Source organism: Felis catus, chromosome A3 (assembly GCF_018350175.1).
Source record: "Felis catus isolate Fca126 chromosome A3, F.catus_Fca126_mat1.0, whole genome shotgun sequence".
Classification (NCBI taxonomy): Eukaryota; Metazoa; Chordata; class Mammalia; order Carnivora; family Felidae; genus Felis; species Felis catus.
Genome location: NC_058370.1, coordinates 21942044 through 21958841, shown reverse-complemented (window position 1 = coordinate 21958841; position 16798 = coordinate 21942044). Strand labels below are relative to the sequence as shown.

At 43.4% G+C, this 16798-nt stretch overlaps 1 protein-coding gene across 1 annotated transcript in view; it reads left to right on the top strand.

Moving 5' to 3' along the window:
* Window positions 1–12097: 12097 nt before the first annotated feature.
* CTNNBL1 (catenin beta like 1) overlaps window positions 12098–16798 on the top strand; it is a 161345-nt gene continuing 156644 nt past the window's right edge. Inside the window, exon 1 of the mRNA XM_003983481.5 lies at window positions 12098–12248. Coding sequence (XP_003983530.1) covers window positions 12219–12248 — 30 coding nt within the window. The 5' untranslated portion in view covers window positions 12098–12218. The remainder of the gene's footprint in view (window positions 12249–16798) is intronic.

Sequence of the window (16798 nt, the reverse complement as noted above, 5' to 3'; positions counted from 1 at the left end):
GCAGGGCGAGAAGACAGCAGAGAGTTCCAGAAAATCTGGTGGTTACAAGCTGTTCAGTGACACGCACAAAAATATTAACATATGTATTCTTGACCTTTTCACTTGCCCTCCCTTCTAGGGAGGACAAAGCCCAGGAGGCAGCTTTGCCCTCCTCTACATTTCGCTTCTCATCCAGCATACATCAGAATCCTGCTGAGTTTACCTCCTCTTTGCCCTGTGCCCAATGCCGCTCAGTCCAAACCCCGAGCGGCTCCTGCCTCGACAACTGGTCTACCCCATCCTCCTCTGTTGCCCTCAAACCCAGTGTCCCTATGACAGATGATCTTATTTGGGATCTCCTGAAATATAGGGATGCAGACATACAGAGTTTATTTGGAGAGTGATCCCAGGAAGCCCTGGCAGGCAAGTGGGAAAGTACGACAGGGAAAGGAAGGCAGCCAGGCAAGGGTTACCTGGGCTCGATCCCACTGCGCAAAGCAAGGGTTACCCGGATACCTGGGCTGCATCCCCACTGCACATTTCTGGGAGCCAGTGAGCAACATTCAGAGTCTCCCACTTCAGGAGTGAGGGAGCTGGGTATTTATCTACGAAGTTTATCAGGCTGAGCACTGTTCCGGAGGATGGGGAGGGATGTTAATTCTCTGGCATCACGGACCTGTGCCACAGGCAGGAAAGCAGATTCCGGTGGTCAGAGAAAGTCCTCAGGTTAAAAAAAATAAACAACCAAAAACACAAGTGCTGGCGTTTGGAACTGGAAGTCTGCCCAGTGTCCAATGAAATGTAAGGAAAGGCAAGGGCCTATGGGTAGGAGATGCTGACAACATGTCTTCCATACAGGCACGTCCCTTAACTTAAAGCCCCCTGATGGCTTCCCTTTGCTCCTGGGGGGTAAAGGCCCAAATGCTTTCCTACGTTCTACAAGGTTTCAGTGGGCTGGCCCCTGCCCATCTCTGCTGCTTCAACACAGCTCTCCCTCTCTCTCTGGGCTCCAGCCTTCCTGGCCTGTTCTCTGTTCCTCATATGTGCTTTCTCCACCACAGGACCTTTGTACGTGCTGATTCCACTCTCTGGTCCTTTTGCATCACCTAGATAATTCCTACATATCCTTCAGATCTCCAGGCATCCCAATACCATCTCCCAGGCTGGCCATGTTCCCTCTGTTCTCCACTGAGATAACTGGTTTCCTTCTCCTCTGAGTCTATAGTTGTGCGATTATGCAATTAATGCCTGTCCTTCCTACCAGACTCTGGATTCCAGAGCCCGGAAGGCTGCCTGGTGAATAGCAAGAACTTGATAAAGATTTTGTTGACCGAATGAATGGCTGCATGAGGATTTCATGGAGCCCTTTCCTGTGCCAATCAGAATACTGGGAACAGAGAAAAATTCAAAAGAAACTAAGAGTCTAAGCTGATTCATATAGGAAGGCCATAGCTAGGGAGAGGAGGCAAGAGAGAAGCAGACTAAGATTCCAGAGGGAAGGATAAGAGAAGAAAGATTGGGCAGGTGGTGTGCACTCCAGCCAGTGGGGCTAGACATGGGTGAGGAGGATTGTTAGGACATTTCCATTCTTGCTATTCAGTAATGGCCCTGTGCTGTTTCACCAGGAACTTTTCAAGGTCTGCTTGGTTTTTTTTTTGTATGTATGGGTTCTCTTGTATATGTCACATTTTATAAAGACTGGCCCAAGACAGTTCACTTCCTCTGTGGTCCACACCTGTGTATTCTGTGTGTTCTATCAACATCATGATTTGGTAAAAAGATCACTTTTGAGACACACTAAACTTGGGCTTAGATCCTGGCTCGGTTCTTTCTAGCTGTGTGGCCTTGGACAGATCGCTTAGCCTCTCTGAGTATTGGTTTTTCTCATCGGTAAAGAAAGGGTCATCTGGCCTTGTGTGGTTGTTGGGAGGCTCAGGGACCAAACGGAAGCCCAGTGCCTGATACACAGTTTGGATGTTTGATAAATAATGCTATTGTGGCCCAAACATAGCACATGACTTCATATACCAACATTAACTGAGCACCTACTCTGTGCCGGGCATATTCATTCTTCTCAAGTCCTTTTTTTTTTTTTTTTTTTAATTGTTTACTTAGAGACAGAGTGAGAACAGGGGAGGAGCAGAGAGGGAGACACAGAATCCAAAACAGGCTCCAGGCCCTGAGCTGTCAGCACAGAGCCCAACACGGGACTTGAACTTACAAACTGCGAGATCATGACCTGAGCCAAAGTTGGACGCTTAACTGACTGAGCCACCCAGGCGCCCCCATTCTTCTCAAGTCTGTAGCAACACTGCGAGGCTAAGTGTTTGAGGAAGACGTCTAAGAGTTCACTGAATCTTACTCCTTCTTCTTGAGCTCACGGAGAGACCACATTTCCTAATTTTCTTGTACTTGGTAGTGTCCATGTGATTACTTTCTGGACAGTGGACTAGGGCAGAAGTGAAACACACCATTTCCAGGTAGACTCCTACGTACATCTCTCATGAATCTCCACCTTCTCTTTTTCCCCCACTGACTGGAGGCTAAGTTCTTCCAGGCCCTAGGGGCTGGCAAAGCCACAAAGTGGACAGCAACTAGATGCCTGAGTCAATTCATCTCTGTTCCCGGTATTCCGACTGGCACAAGAAAGGGCTCCATGAAATCCTCATGCAGCCATTCATTCGGTCAACAAAATCTTTATCAAGTTCTTGCTACTCACCAGGCAGTCTTCCGGGCTCTGGAATCCAGAGTCTGGTAGGAAGGACAGGCATTAATTGCATAATCGCACAACTATAGACTCAGAGGAGAAGCAAACCAGTTATCTCAGTGGAGAACAGAGGGAACATGGCCAGCCTGGGAGATGGTACTGGGATGCCCGGAGATCTGAAGGATATGTAGGAATTATCTAGGTGATGTGAAAGGCCATGTGGCAAATACCCACTTTGGACTATTTTATCCACAAGAAATAAACATCCATTTTGTTGTTTATTACAGAAATTAGACTGCTTCGATTATTCCACTATTTCTACCCACATTTTGAAGCTGATGGAAAAGAGGCTCGGGAAGATCAAATGACTTGCCCAGGGTTGTACAGCCAGACGCTGCAGGGCTGGGATTCCGAGTCCAGAACATGTTTAAAATGTAACTGATGGCTGCTTTCCTCTTAGTAGGCTTTCAATAAATATTTGTTGAATGGATGCAATTAAGAGTCTTAATTCCCTATGGGCGCCAAGCAGCCCTCCTGCCAATCCGGGCTACCCCAGGGCTCAGAATGGAGTGTTGTAGAATGGTTTCCTTGTGGTTTGAGTCGCAGTGAGTCAGTTAACTGCTTGTGACTCTAAATAAACATAGCCTCCCTTTCGTAAATGAAAAAAAAAAAAAAAAAAAAAAAAAGAGTCTTCATTCCCTAGCCTAAATGTTAAGAACCTAGGGGGAAAGTAGTTCAAAGATAAATTGCAGAATGACCAAGAAAAAGAAAGAAAGAAAGAAAGAAAGAAAGAAAGAAAGAAAGAAAGAAGAAAGAAAGAAAGAAAGAAAGAAAGAAAGAAAGAAAGAAAGAAAGAAAGAAGAAAGAAAGAAAGAAAGAAAGAAAGAAAGAAAGAAAGAAAGAAAGAAAGAAAGAAAGAAAGATAGATTGAGATGTATGGATCTTCTCCCCTGTAATGTAAGTTTCTGGAAGGCATGTGCTTTATTGTACTTGTCATTGTACTCATTGGCACAGTGCTTGGTACTTTGCGGGTGCTCAAACTTGCCTGCTCAACTGAATTCTCACAGGTGGCATAACCTGATTGTTCCCCCAACTTTTTCAGACGGTGGAGAAATACCTTGAAATCACTGTCCTTCTTGCAGAATACCATAAAGCAGTGACAGATTAATTTTAAAAGGCGTAAATTTTATATAATTTTGTGCTAAACCCACGTACCATTTTGTGCTAGGTTCTGCTATAAAAAGTAGAAGCAGGTACTAAAGTTAGGGGAAATGCACTGGGGAATAATTACAAATAAAGGCAATTCTTCGCCTTAACCCTTCCCTCCATGAATTGGCCTACAACGGCCACACCTCCGCAGCTGAATTTTAGAGCAGGTGGGTCCAGTTCATAGAAGTGTCCTGGAGGAGTACGATTTGAAAGCCACTAGATGAGTTGGTTAGAGTAGGAGGGACCAATTTATTGATGGATACATTTCTCTTTTCGTGCTTGCTAGTTACCCGCTTAAAACCAACTGGGGGCCACCCCAGAGGAAACCAATGGGACTCTGTAAAAGCATTTTCGTATTAGCCTCATTTCTATCTGTTTTATGCTCTTCTCTGTGTTTTTCTTTTTCTTACACCTTCTTTTAATTTATGCTACCTTGCTGTGTTTTATGTATCTTTGTAAGCCACCTTAAATCTTTTCTGGAAGGAGGTGGTGGTATAAATAAAAACATGTAACCTAAGTATAAAATGTAACAAGCTCTATAAAAACCTATTTCTAAAATACCAACCGTGGTTGTTTATCATGGAAAGAAGATGATTAGAGGTATGCTGGGGGGGGGGGGCATTGTGCATCCAAAGGGGGCAGATTTATGTAATTATATGAAGCCTAAGGTATGGCATTGTAAATAACTTTAATTAATCGCATGAAGATTAAAAAATTAGTTTTATTTTATTACATATAGATATATATGTATTTTATACATTTATTATCTACTTCTGTAATAGTTCTTCAGGATATAAATTGAGAAAACACAAATAAAGGGAAGGAAGAAAATTAAAGCCACTGAGAGCCCACGCCTCGGAGAGCATCACCACCTTTGCGTTTTCTTTGTGAAAGATTCGGTGGGGGGGGTCCCAGCAGATCTAATAGGGCTTACAGTCTGATGGACTAATGCTCCCCCCGCCTCCGCAGCCAGGTGATGGGGGAGAGGAAGAGAAGGAGGAGGAGGAGAGAAAAGAAGAGGAGGGAGAGAAGGGGGGAGCAACAGAAACGGAAGGAATCTTGTGCGTGGGCATCTCCGGGGGTGGACATGTAGTTGGGATGCCAAGGTAGTGCCTACTGCCTAGTCTGACCCTCCTTGGGAGAGGTGCTGCAGACAGAGGTGAGATGTGGGGTATGAGCTGAACTGCCTTGGGGCCCAGACAAGTGCCACCCAGCGCTGAAGAGAAACGCCTAGAACCCATACCCGTGGAAGACACTGACTCTCCTGCTGTGAGGACGCAATCAGGAGACCATGACACCTCCAGGGGCCCGCAGCTCCTGGAGCGCCAGAAAGCAATGCCCTGTACAGATTTTTTTCTAAGCAAAAATTTGAGATTTCAATCTGAGTAGAGGATTTTCTGAAACTTCTGAGACCGACGCAGATCAGGTTTTCTTAACATGTGTTTCTCATGGCATTATTTCCGCAGGATACTAACAGGTGTTATGTGAAAAATGCCTTCTGTGTTCACATGGGCTTGGAAAACATTGGGTGGAACAAGGTTAAACAGGTTTCCCCCTGCGAGACTGCTGGGAGCTTTCACTGTATTGTGGTGCCTTGCGATGCTCTCTGGGAAGGTGTAAATTTAGCAGCTGCCCCTCTAGCCGATCTGGGGTGCAGGGCCATTCTCTGCCTTATTGATGTCTGCTGGCAAAGGTTCATGGAGTCTAATGGAGACTAATCAAATGCTCAGTTTATCAATAGGTCACAGTGGCTGCCAATGATGGGGATGTCACTCTTCGGTACCTAAGCTGCTTTGATCTCGTGTATCTATTGCTCCCTGCCAAAGTATCTAAAAGCTGAGGAGTTTAAAATACCAAAGCCTTTATTATCTCACTGTTTCCGTGGATTAGGAGGTTAGGAACATTCTAGATAGGTGATTCTGTCTCCCATGTCTCATGAGGTGGCAGTGAAGACGTCCTCTGGGGTTGCAGTCATCTGAAAGCTTAACCGGAATTGGAGACTTCACTTGTAAGTTAGACCCAATGAATCTTGCTTCCTGGCATTCATGCCCCGTGTAGTCCCTTCCCACAATGAAAAGTCTGGCCTGTGCACCCTATAGAATATTGCAGAAATGATGGACTGTGGCTTCTGAGACTAGGTCACAAAAGACACTCTGGCTTCCCCCTGGTCTTGGTCTTTCTTGGATCACTTGCTCTTGGGGAAGCCAGCCACCATGTTATGAGAGCAGCCAGATAGAGAGGTCCATGTGGCAGGGAAGTGAGGTCTCTGGCCAAGAACCAGCACCAACCTTTGTGCAAGTTATCTTGGAAGTGACTGGCATCTTGACTACAATCTCAGGAGAGATCTTTATCCGGAAATACCCTGCTAAGCTGCTTCCAAATACCTGATCCACAGAAACTGTGTGAAATAATAAATGTTCATTGTCATTTTAAGCCACTATGTTTTGGGATAACTTGTTACACCGCAACTGATAACTAATACACATCCTTAGTGCTAGGTCTGGGTAATAAACAGCTGCTTCAGCTCACTGGTTAAGGGGATCGCTCATTTCCCAAGCCAGACGTGGTCTTAACCAGTGTCCTTTCACTGACCCCAAAGAGTGATTGCGTCAATAATTCTCTCCATCTCTTATTAGGAAAGCATCTCTGGAAGGTCTGACTCATGAGGATCATTGGTGTGGGGCACTGATGGGGGGGGCTCAGAATTAGGGGTTTATGAAACTCATCACATTCTTATGAGCCATTGTGAGTGCTGGTTTTCATAGCTTTTCCAATTGTACATATTTGGCTGCAGAATCCTTTCTTTGTGCAATGGACATAGTCGGTCTGTACCCGCATCCTTTCTTCCTTCTCGCTTATTCCTAAGAGAAAGCCTTAGAAAAAGATGATCTCTCTTATTCTTCATGATGTTATTGTGCCTAAGACTGCTGCTGCCATCCTGTTGGCAGGAGAATAATAAAATGAGCTCCAATGTGTCCATCACCCACCCAGCTTCTATAATTATCAGCTTACCAGTAACCCTCTCATCTCTGCTCCATCCACACTCACGCTGGCCCCCACCTTGGATTATTTTGAAGCAAATTCTAGTTGATCATGTTATTTCATATATAGATGTTAGCCTGGATCTTTAAAAGATTAGGACTCTTTCAACAACATAATCCAATTTTATCATCACACCTCAAAAAACCCTGAAATAATTCCTTTTCATTGCGTATCCATGACTATTGAGGTCTTACTTGGCTTACAGTATATGGAAGGATATAAATTCTTGTGTCTAATCGAGACCAAGATCTGCTGGGAGAGATAATTACTCTTTAGCATTCAGTAATCATCTGTGTCTGGATCGTAAGTGTCAGTACCATTTGAAAGGTTAACTGAGCCCAAATCCCTACTGTGAAATGCATAGTCAGACAAGCTTGGTTTGGAGTATTGCCAGTTAATAACTCTATCACTGTGGGCAAGCAACTAAACTCTCTACATTTCCGTTTCTAAAACTATTTAAAAATAGTAGAGTGGAAAGGATCCAGGGACCTGGATTTGGGGAATGAGAGGCAGCGAGAACAGGGATTTCTCCTGAACCCCAGCAAGTGTATTCAGCTCCCCAGAAAGCACAACCCCCTTTCCACCGCCTACCCTGTAACTCTTTCCCACTCATTCAGTGCCTAAATAGAGGAGTCAGGCACTGTTATATGTTTCCAATCAGCCCACAATTGCAGGGTAGGAGCTCCATATTGGTGATAAATATACTTTATGAGTGTTTTTTGAGGATATTTTCTTAAAGGCTGTTCCAATAAATAATTTACTGAGGCAATGAAATGGAGGAAGCGACTCTGATTACTTCTTGGAATACCTAAAGCTTGAAGTTTAAGGAAGCTAGGCAGCCCACAGCTATTTAAAAACTTTCTGGAAGGGATCATTCTTCCAAGTTAAATTTTTTAAAAAGATTACAGCTCAGCAGCTGGTCTCTTGGGTGGTGCCCTTCCCCCACCCGTCTCTGTGGATGCCACTCTGAAATCACCATCATCATCATCACCACCACATGCTTTTGGACTGCTTGGTGCATAGCCCGTAGCCCCTTTTGTTTTTTTCCAAGGTATGCTTGACATAACATCACATTAGTTTCAAGGACACTATGTAATGATTTTATATTTGTATATATTGCAAAATGATCACCACATTAAGTATAGTTGACAGCTGTCATCATACATAGTTACAACATTTTTTTTTCTTGTGATGAAAACTTTCAAGATCCACTCTCCTGGTTATTTGCAAATATGCAGTACAGTATTAACAACAGTCACCATGCTATGTGTTACATCCCCACGACATTCGTTTTATAACCAGAAATTATAAACCTGGAAGAGGTCACCCTTTATCCATTTCTCTGACCCCCCCACTCCCCCACTTCAGGCAACTACCAGTCTGTTCTCTATATCCATGAGCCTATTTTGTTGTTGTTTTTTGTTTTGTTTTTTAGATTCCACATATAAGTGACATCATATTTATCTTTTTCTGTTTGACTTATTTCACATAGTTCTTCTGAACTTCCATTTTACATCTTGAAAGCTGGGAGACCGTAGCATTAGGATTGGGGGGTAGAGATTTGAAGGTATTTGTTAGTATTGTTGCTGGGAATGCGTCAATCTGTGGGTTGATTGGCTCATTTATTAAACCAACCACTAGTTAGCGAGTGCCAATTAAACGCTAGGAATTGTGTAAGGTTCTGACGTTATTGTGGTGAATAATACAGTAATCTCTGGCCTTCTGGAACTTAGAATATGGAAGAGAAAACAGACTCCAAATGAAGGAAAAGCAAATAAATATAGAAACACCAATCAGAAGTGTCCTGAAGATAATGGTGAGGAAGGCTGATAGAGAATCTGAGAGACTGTCTTAGATCTCGTAAGTCAGAGGAGACTCCTCTGATGCGGTGACATTAAGCTGAGACCTGAAGGTGAGTCTCCCAAGCCCCATCCCGGGGAGATTCCCAAGAAACTATTAATGGACCTTCACATCAAGATAAAGGATGCCCAGTTAAATTTTAATTTCAGAGAAGCAACAAAAACTTTTTGGTATGTTGCTAAATATTGCATGGAACGTATTCATACTAAAAAATTTCATTGTTTAGCTGAAATGCAAATTTAACTGAGTGTCTTATATTCGTATGCACTAAATTTGGCAACCTTATCCAAGATCTTCCCCAGACACCCTCTTCTGACTTACTTCCCATTTTTTCCCTCCGTACATCCTATGCTTTGTCTATAAGAAATGTTTCAACTTCTATGTCTTTGCTCATGCTGCCTCCTCTGCCTGGGTCACCAGTCTCCCATCATATCTTCTTGGTCAACTCCTCTCATCCTTTAAGCCCCAATCTAAATGGCACCTTCTCTGGGAAACCCATTGCGGGGTGCTCACCAAATCTGGTTCTCATAGGGTTTTGCCTTATGACTCTATGTTTTAAGGCCGGGTCTCCAAAAACACACAGACAAGATGGGATGTCTGCAAAAGAAAGGGTATAGGAATGATCTCATTTTTCCTGCCTCTCTGCCCCTCCAATTCCCATTTAACTCCACATAATATTAACACCAAACATTGATGGAGTACTTTTCTGTGCCAGGCACCTGCTAAGTGCTCTTTGCATGCAGCATCTTATGTTAATTCCCCATAATCTTACAAGGTAAATTCGACTGAATCTCCACTTTGCAGGCAAGGGGATCAGGCACGTAGAGGTGAAGTCAGCTGGCTGACGATGTTTCCACAGCTGTGAAATGAGGATCATAATCTTATATTCCTCATTAGGTTTTCTCCAATTAGCATGTGGGTTCCAAGAGGGCAGGAACTTTTTTTCGTACAAACTTCTATATCCTCAGAGCCTGGAATTGTGTCGGGCATTGAGTAGGCACTCAGCAAATACTTGATGAATGAACAAATGAGTCACCTTACAGAGGAAGAGAGCACAATTTAGAGAGAGAAAGTAACTCACAGGCAGAGCACACAGGTAGATGCGGTGGAACTTTGAGGAGAACCACAATCAGTGGTGTGTCGGTGAATGTGTAACAACCAGCTCTCTGAAACATCAGTAACTCTGTAGCATTTGTTTGTAGCATTTCTTGATTTCCATGGTGTAAATACTCCCACTGTGACCAATCTCAAGCAACCAACCTGATGTCAATCAACTTGAAAATTTCCTGACAATTTAACTATAGGCTCTTGTTGTCCTGTTTATATGAGCTGACTCCAGCACACCAAATACTGGGACATAATTCCAAAGGGTACACAGTTCCAAAGGGTACATTCCACCATTACTCACCTTCCCTCCTTGAATAAGGCCAAGTCCATACAGCTAAGTGGAGGGAGGCGGGGAGAGACATCTAAATAATTCAGTTCAAAGCAGGTTGCATAGGTGATTCTTAAAAAACAAACACACACACACACACACAAACCCAATCACCAAACTTTCCTGCTTAAAGCTTTTCAATTGATTCTAATGCTCTTAGCGTAAAACTCAGTCTCCTTACCATGGCCCACGAAACCTCCTCCTGTGTCAGGCACTGTATGAGGCTTTTTGTACAAGGGTATAATGGTGAACACGACAGACACAATTCCTGCTCTCATGGAGCCTGTGTCCAGCAAATAAGGCTGCCAATAAATAAGCAATCAACCATTAAGTAGAAAATTACAGATGGAGATACATGTGCCATACAGGAGGTGCTAGAAAACAGAATAATGAGGAATGAGAAGGGACTGCCTCCTTGGACTGGACGTGAGTTGAGGAAGGCTACTCTAAGAAAGTGCTCTTTGAGACCTGAAGGATGAGGAAGATTTAGATGAGGTATGGGGCTGGTGGCCAGGCAGAAGAGGAGACGATTTGGAGCTTTGAAAAGTTACATTAAAATGACTTCTGTATAATTGGAGACAAGCGGAGATGGGATGGGGAGGATGGTTAAGAATATTGCTGTGGTCTGAATGTTTGTATCCCACCCAAATCCATAAATTGAAATCCTAACCTTCGAGGTGACGGTATTAGGAAGTGAGGATTTCAGGAGGTGATTAGATCACAAGGGTGGAGCCTTCATGCACGAGATTAGTGCTTTTATAAAAAGAGGCGGGAGAAAGCTTCCTCACCCCTTTCCTCCATGTGAGGACATAATGAGAAAGCACCGTCTATGAACCACATTGTAGCCTCACCAGACAACGAATCTGTTGGTTTATTGATCTTGGATTTCCCAGCCCCAGAACTGTGAAGAAATAAATTTCTGTTGTTTGTAAGCCACCCAGTGTATGCTATTTTTCTCACAGCAGCCTGAATGGACTAAGACAAATACCACGGATGTGAAGATCAGGGGCTAAATGGCTAAGAAGACTAAGAGGGAAGTTTAACACCCTTTAAAGATAGAGCCTTATTTAAATCCCAGGAGCTCAGATGCACTCTTTGAAGATTCTCTTCCAATCATGGCCATCTTCCTCCCACAGAAAACCTTTCTACATGCTCAGGTAGAAACAAGATCATCCAGTTCCCAGAAAACCTTGCATAGATGAAGAAGAAGCCCGGAGAGGGAGATGTGATCACCAACAGTTTCTTTGTCAGTAATAGTTGGAGGCATTGGTCAATACACTTTGAGACAGCACTGTCCTAAAAAATACAAAGGGAGCCAAAAAAAGAGCCACGTAGGTAATTTACATTTTCTACTAACCATGGTTAAGACGTGAAAAGAAACGGGTAAATTAATTTTATATTTTATTTGACCCAATATATTCAAAATATAATTTCAACATGTAACCAATATGTCTTAGAAATCCAGTGTGTATTTTATTTACATTTATGGCACATTTCAATTCAGACTAGTGTATTTCAAGCTCTCGGTAGCCACATGTGGTTAGCGGGTATAGAACTGGATAGTGCAGTTCTATGTCTCAGTTTCCTTATCTGTGAAACGGGGATAAAATTGGCTAGGTCACTGGAAGGAGAGCACCTGTGAAACACTCAGCACTCCGCCCTGCACATAGGCGGCGCCCAATAAATCTTGGCTCCTTTCCGTCTTTTCCCTCACCGCCCCGCCCCTTCAAGTCTCCGCCTCCTTTCCCCGCCCCCTCCAGGCTCCGGGCGGAAGCAGTACCGTCGCAAATGCAGCGCGCTTTACGGTGGCGTTGCCTTTTCCCGCAGTGTGGCCAGGTTGCGTGCCACAAGAACTTTCAGCTCATTGGCTCTGCGGCCCGCTCTCGGCGCTTTACGGCAGTGTGGCTGGAGCCCCTGCGGAGGGGGCCGCGTTTGGGGCGTGAGTGGAGGGAACCCGAGTAGCAGGTGTTGGCGGGGCCTGAAACCATGGACGTGGGCGAACTTCTGAGCTACCAGGTATCCACGTGGGACGAGGAGGGCCGGCGGGCCGGCCCCTCACCCGGGAAGCGGTCGCGTGGTCGGGGAACCAGAGCCCCTTTATCTCACCTCCTCACCTCCTCTCACCTCTGTCCCCGGCCCGAGTCCCCTCACTTCTCATGCCACCGGCTACTCTTTTCACTTTACTCCCCCGAGACTTTCCTGGGCGCTTTCAGTTCATTCCTTCTTAGAGCCCAGGCCCCTCCCTCTCAACTCCAGTCTGGGCCTCTTCTCACCCTCCCCTGCTCCGGGGCCTGGCTCCCTTCAACTCTTCTGAAGGCCCCGGACCATCTTCACAACCATCTTCCTTCAACTCTCTCTTGTCCCCCGTCTTTGAGTTGGTGGTGGTGGTGGGAGGGCCCTGGTCTTTCCTGCATTTGAGCCCCGGCTTCTCCACTGACTGGCCCTGTGGGTTTTGGACAAGTCGCTTTGCCCTCTTGGAGCGTTAGTTTTTGTATATATAAAAGGGAGACAGTAATAACTTCCTGGTAGGGTTGTTTGAGGACTATATTAACTATTGGGTGTGAAAGCTGGTTTTAAAGTGTAAAAGCTGTACCTGTGTTAACTGCTGTTGTTGGGAGATGTTTGGAGTTCTAGCATGGGCTGGGACTCTAGGGATCTTGTTTTCCCTGCTCAGGCGACTTAGTGGGAGACGGTGGCCCAGAGGGCAGAAAGGACTTACCCAGAGTCACTCAACACGTAAGAGCTGGTATTAGAGCTGAGGTCTCCTGGCTCCCGGTTCAAAGGTTTCCCCCTCTTTGACTTTCTAAAGAGGTCCCGTGTAGTTGTTCATATGGCTATTAAACACTTGAAACGGAGCTAGTATGAATTGAAAAGTACTCTAGGTGTAAAGTCACACTGAATTTTGAAGATTCATATGAGAAATAACATTTTTAAACCGATTCTATGATCTTATCGATCAAATCAATTACCTTGATTATTGATTATGTTGATTAATTATATGCGTAATCGGTGACATAAAATTATATTTAAGATAAATTTTACCTGTTTCTGTTGATTTTTTTTAATGTAGCTACTAGCCTTTTAAAATTAAAATTTACATATATAACTGGCCTTTATTCCCATCGGACAGCTCTGTAGTAGAGAACAGGTGATTAAGAGCCATGAGTCTGGAGCCACATGTCTCTTGGAGTCTGTTTTGCTACTAACTGGCTGCTGTGACCTTGAACAAAATACTTAATCTCCCTATGCCTTGTTTTCCTTATTTGTAAATGGGGGCAAAGATGGTACCTACCACATAAGCTTGTTGCAAAGTGCTTAGGCCAATGCTTGTCAAAGTGTGAAGGTTCAGTAAATGTTAGCCATCATATTCACGCCACTCCCTCAGCCAATATACAAAGAATGGACCTTGAAGACTGTAGACATTGTAGAAAAGAGCTCATAAGCAATGGGAGATAAATAGCCAAGAGATTTATCTCTTTAAGACAGTTATTGAACCAGAAAGAAGAAAGGAAATGGGAGGGTTGTCTGTTTGAGAGTTGTAGAATGGCTAGTCCATTGACTCAGAATATTAAAGCTACAAGAGGTTCATTCATTTGCTCAAAAAACATGTATTGAATGCCTACTGTATAATGCACCAAATCCTCTGACCATAAGGCATTAAAGGAAACAGACAAGGTTCTTGCTTTTGTGGAGCCTGTAGTCTGGTAGGGAAGTAGCAAGATAATGGGTCAATAAACATTCAGATTGTGATAGGTGCTTTGGAGGGTAAGCAGGGTATGTGGTAGAACCGTGCTGTTTGGTGTGGTCACCTGTCACTGGGCACCTGTGACTACTGAACACTTGAAATGTGTTGGAATTGAGATCTGTATGTGTAAAGTTGGAATTGAGATCTGCTGTATATGTAAAGTACACATTGGATTTCCAAGATTTAGTATGAAAAAATTAATATATATTACTACTTTTTATATTGATTCCATATTGAGATATAATACTTTAGATATATAGGCTTAAAGAAAATATATTATTAAAATTAATGTTACCTTTTGAAAACTTTTTAAATGTGACTACTAGAAAATTTAAAGTTATATATGTGGCTCATTTGTGGCTTTCAGTATATTTTTATTAGACAGTGCTGCTAAAGAAAATAGCCCCTGGCAGTAGGAGACAGGACCGGTTACCTTTGGTAATATGGTCTGGGAAGGACCTTGAGGAATGGATGTTAAAAGGACTGAAGGTTGAGAAGGAGCCAATCATGGAAAAGGGCAGAATGATCAAGGCAGAAGGAAGGGCAGGTATGGGGACTATAAGGTAGAAGCTGGTGTAGCCTGTTAGAAGACCAGGAAGAGGACCGATGTAGCTGGAACATGGGTGAACAGGAGAATGGCAGGTGATGGATAAGAGATGTAGGCAGACGACAGACTATGTAGGCCTTCCTATAGGCCATGACAAGGAGTTGGAATTTTATTTGGAGACATGTTATAAATGACCTAATGCACCCCACTTGTTTATGTATAGAAAGCGAACCCCATTCTGGTAAAGCACTTCCCTGAGGTTGTGGGCTAAGGGGGTGGCAGAGTTGAAACCAGAATCCTGATCTTATTTTCAACCCTGTTCATTCCCCACATGCACTATTCATGCGTGCCGTTTCCTTTCTGTAAGATTGATTTGCACTCCTCCTGTTCCTAAAAGATGGTACAGTCTGGAATCTAGTCCATAATCAATCAAATGCACCCATCCTCTTGTGGCAATGCGTGAGGATCATTTGAATTAACGGATGCAAAGGCTCTTCAAAAACAGTAACATTTTATAGATATGCAAGATGCATTACTTACCTGTGTGATCTCTCAAAGTCTTTATAACAACCCTACGAAGAAGGTACTGTTTTTAACCTTGGTTGTACAGACGAGGGAACTGAGGCGCAAAAAAGCACCTACCTCATAGCTGATGCTCTTAACGACTGTGCTGGACTGCTGCCTACTCTGTGCCTGATGCTGAACTAAAGTGCTTCCCGATGAGTTCTTACATTTAATTCTCGACAGGCCTTTTGAGGGGGGTGGTATGCCTATTTTATAGAAAAGAAAACTCGAGGGAGGTTCAGTTACCTGCTCAAAGACAGTCGGTAAGAAGCAAAGCCAGAACTAGAACCAAATGAATACCCAAATCTAGTTTTCCATTTTGTCTTCAGAGTTTTAAAAACTTTAAAAATTGAAGTATGGTATACGTATAGAAGAATGTAGTATAGAAGAATTTAAATGCCATTGATGATAGTTACGATTTACAAAGTGGACTCGATGTGACCACTGAAGTTTGTTTCTCAGGACATGTTGTTTGATTTGAACATCCCCACCCCTAGAGTTTGATTCAGTGCCTCCTGTGGGACCTTAGAATTTGCATTTCTTTTTTTTTTTTTTAATTTTTTTTTAATGTTTATCTATTTTTGAGAGAGAGAACATGAGCGGAGAGAAAGAGGAAGATGCAGAATCCGAAGTAGGCTGTAGACTCTGAGCTGTCAACGCAGAGCCTGACGTGGGGCTTGAACCCATAAATCATGAGATCGTGACCTGAGCCTAAGTCAGACACCCAACTGACTGAACCACCCAGGCACCCCAGAATTTGCATTTCTAACAAGATCCCAGGTGATGCTGAAGCAGAGGGTCCAGGGATTACATTTTGAAACCGGTCCCTGGTCTAGAATGATCTACATTCCTTTTAAAATTTTTCTCAGCTGAGATTCTCCTCCCTTCTCATAGCCGTTAGTTTGCAGTTTTTTGAGCTTAAGTTATACTTATTCCCTGCCATCCAAGATATGGAGAGCAAATCACTTAATCTTTCTGGGCCTCAGTTTCCTCATATGCCTAATGAAGGGATTAAGTAAGTCTCTCTGAGCTCCCTTCTAACTTTAAATTCTGTGATACTAATTATTTAGGCCAAGAGCTCTAGAGATTTCAAGGGATAAAAAAAGCTTGATGTAGGAGAATGAATCGGGGCTGAAAATCTGAGAGATTTGAGTTTTAATCCTCCCTTTATCATTACTTATCTGGGTGACTCAGGACAAGTCACTTCCCCTCTCTGTATATCATTTTTTTTTAACCACCTGTAAAATGAAGGACTTGAGCCATAAGAATTCTGGTTGTTTCTTTTCCTGGAATTAAGAGATTAAGGTAAGCAAGGAAAATACGTAATGTCAAGAAAAATGTTTATTAAAAGTATTTTCATATTTTTGGGGTGCTTCCTGAATTTCATTTTTGGGGCAGCTTGGTGGGAAGATTCCAATTTTCTGCTGTGATTGGTTCTGCTAGTAATAGAGTTAGGCAGTGAGTACCTCAGTATATGCCTTATATCCTTGACATATGTTAACTATTCATTTAAGAAGACAGGAGAATTACAGTGTGGACAGGAGGTGGTGGAAAAAGTCTTAAAGAGGAAGCCAGTTATGTTCCCAATATGGAAATGTACTTTTTTTGATGCCTTCAGGCTTAGACATCTCATCAAGAAGTGTGCCCAGCAGTTCCTTGGCTGAGAAGTGTCTGCTGCATAGGCGTGTATATGAACTTCAGGGCATTCTC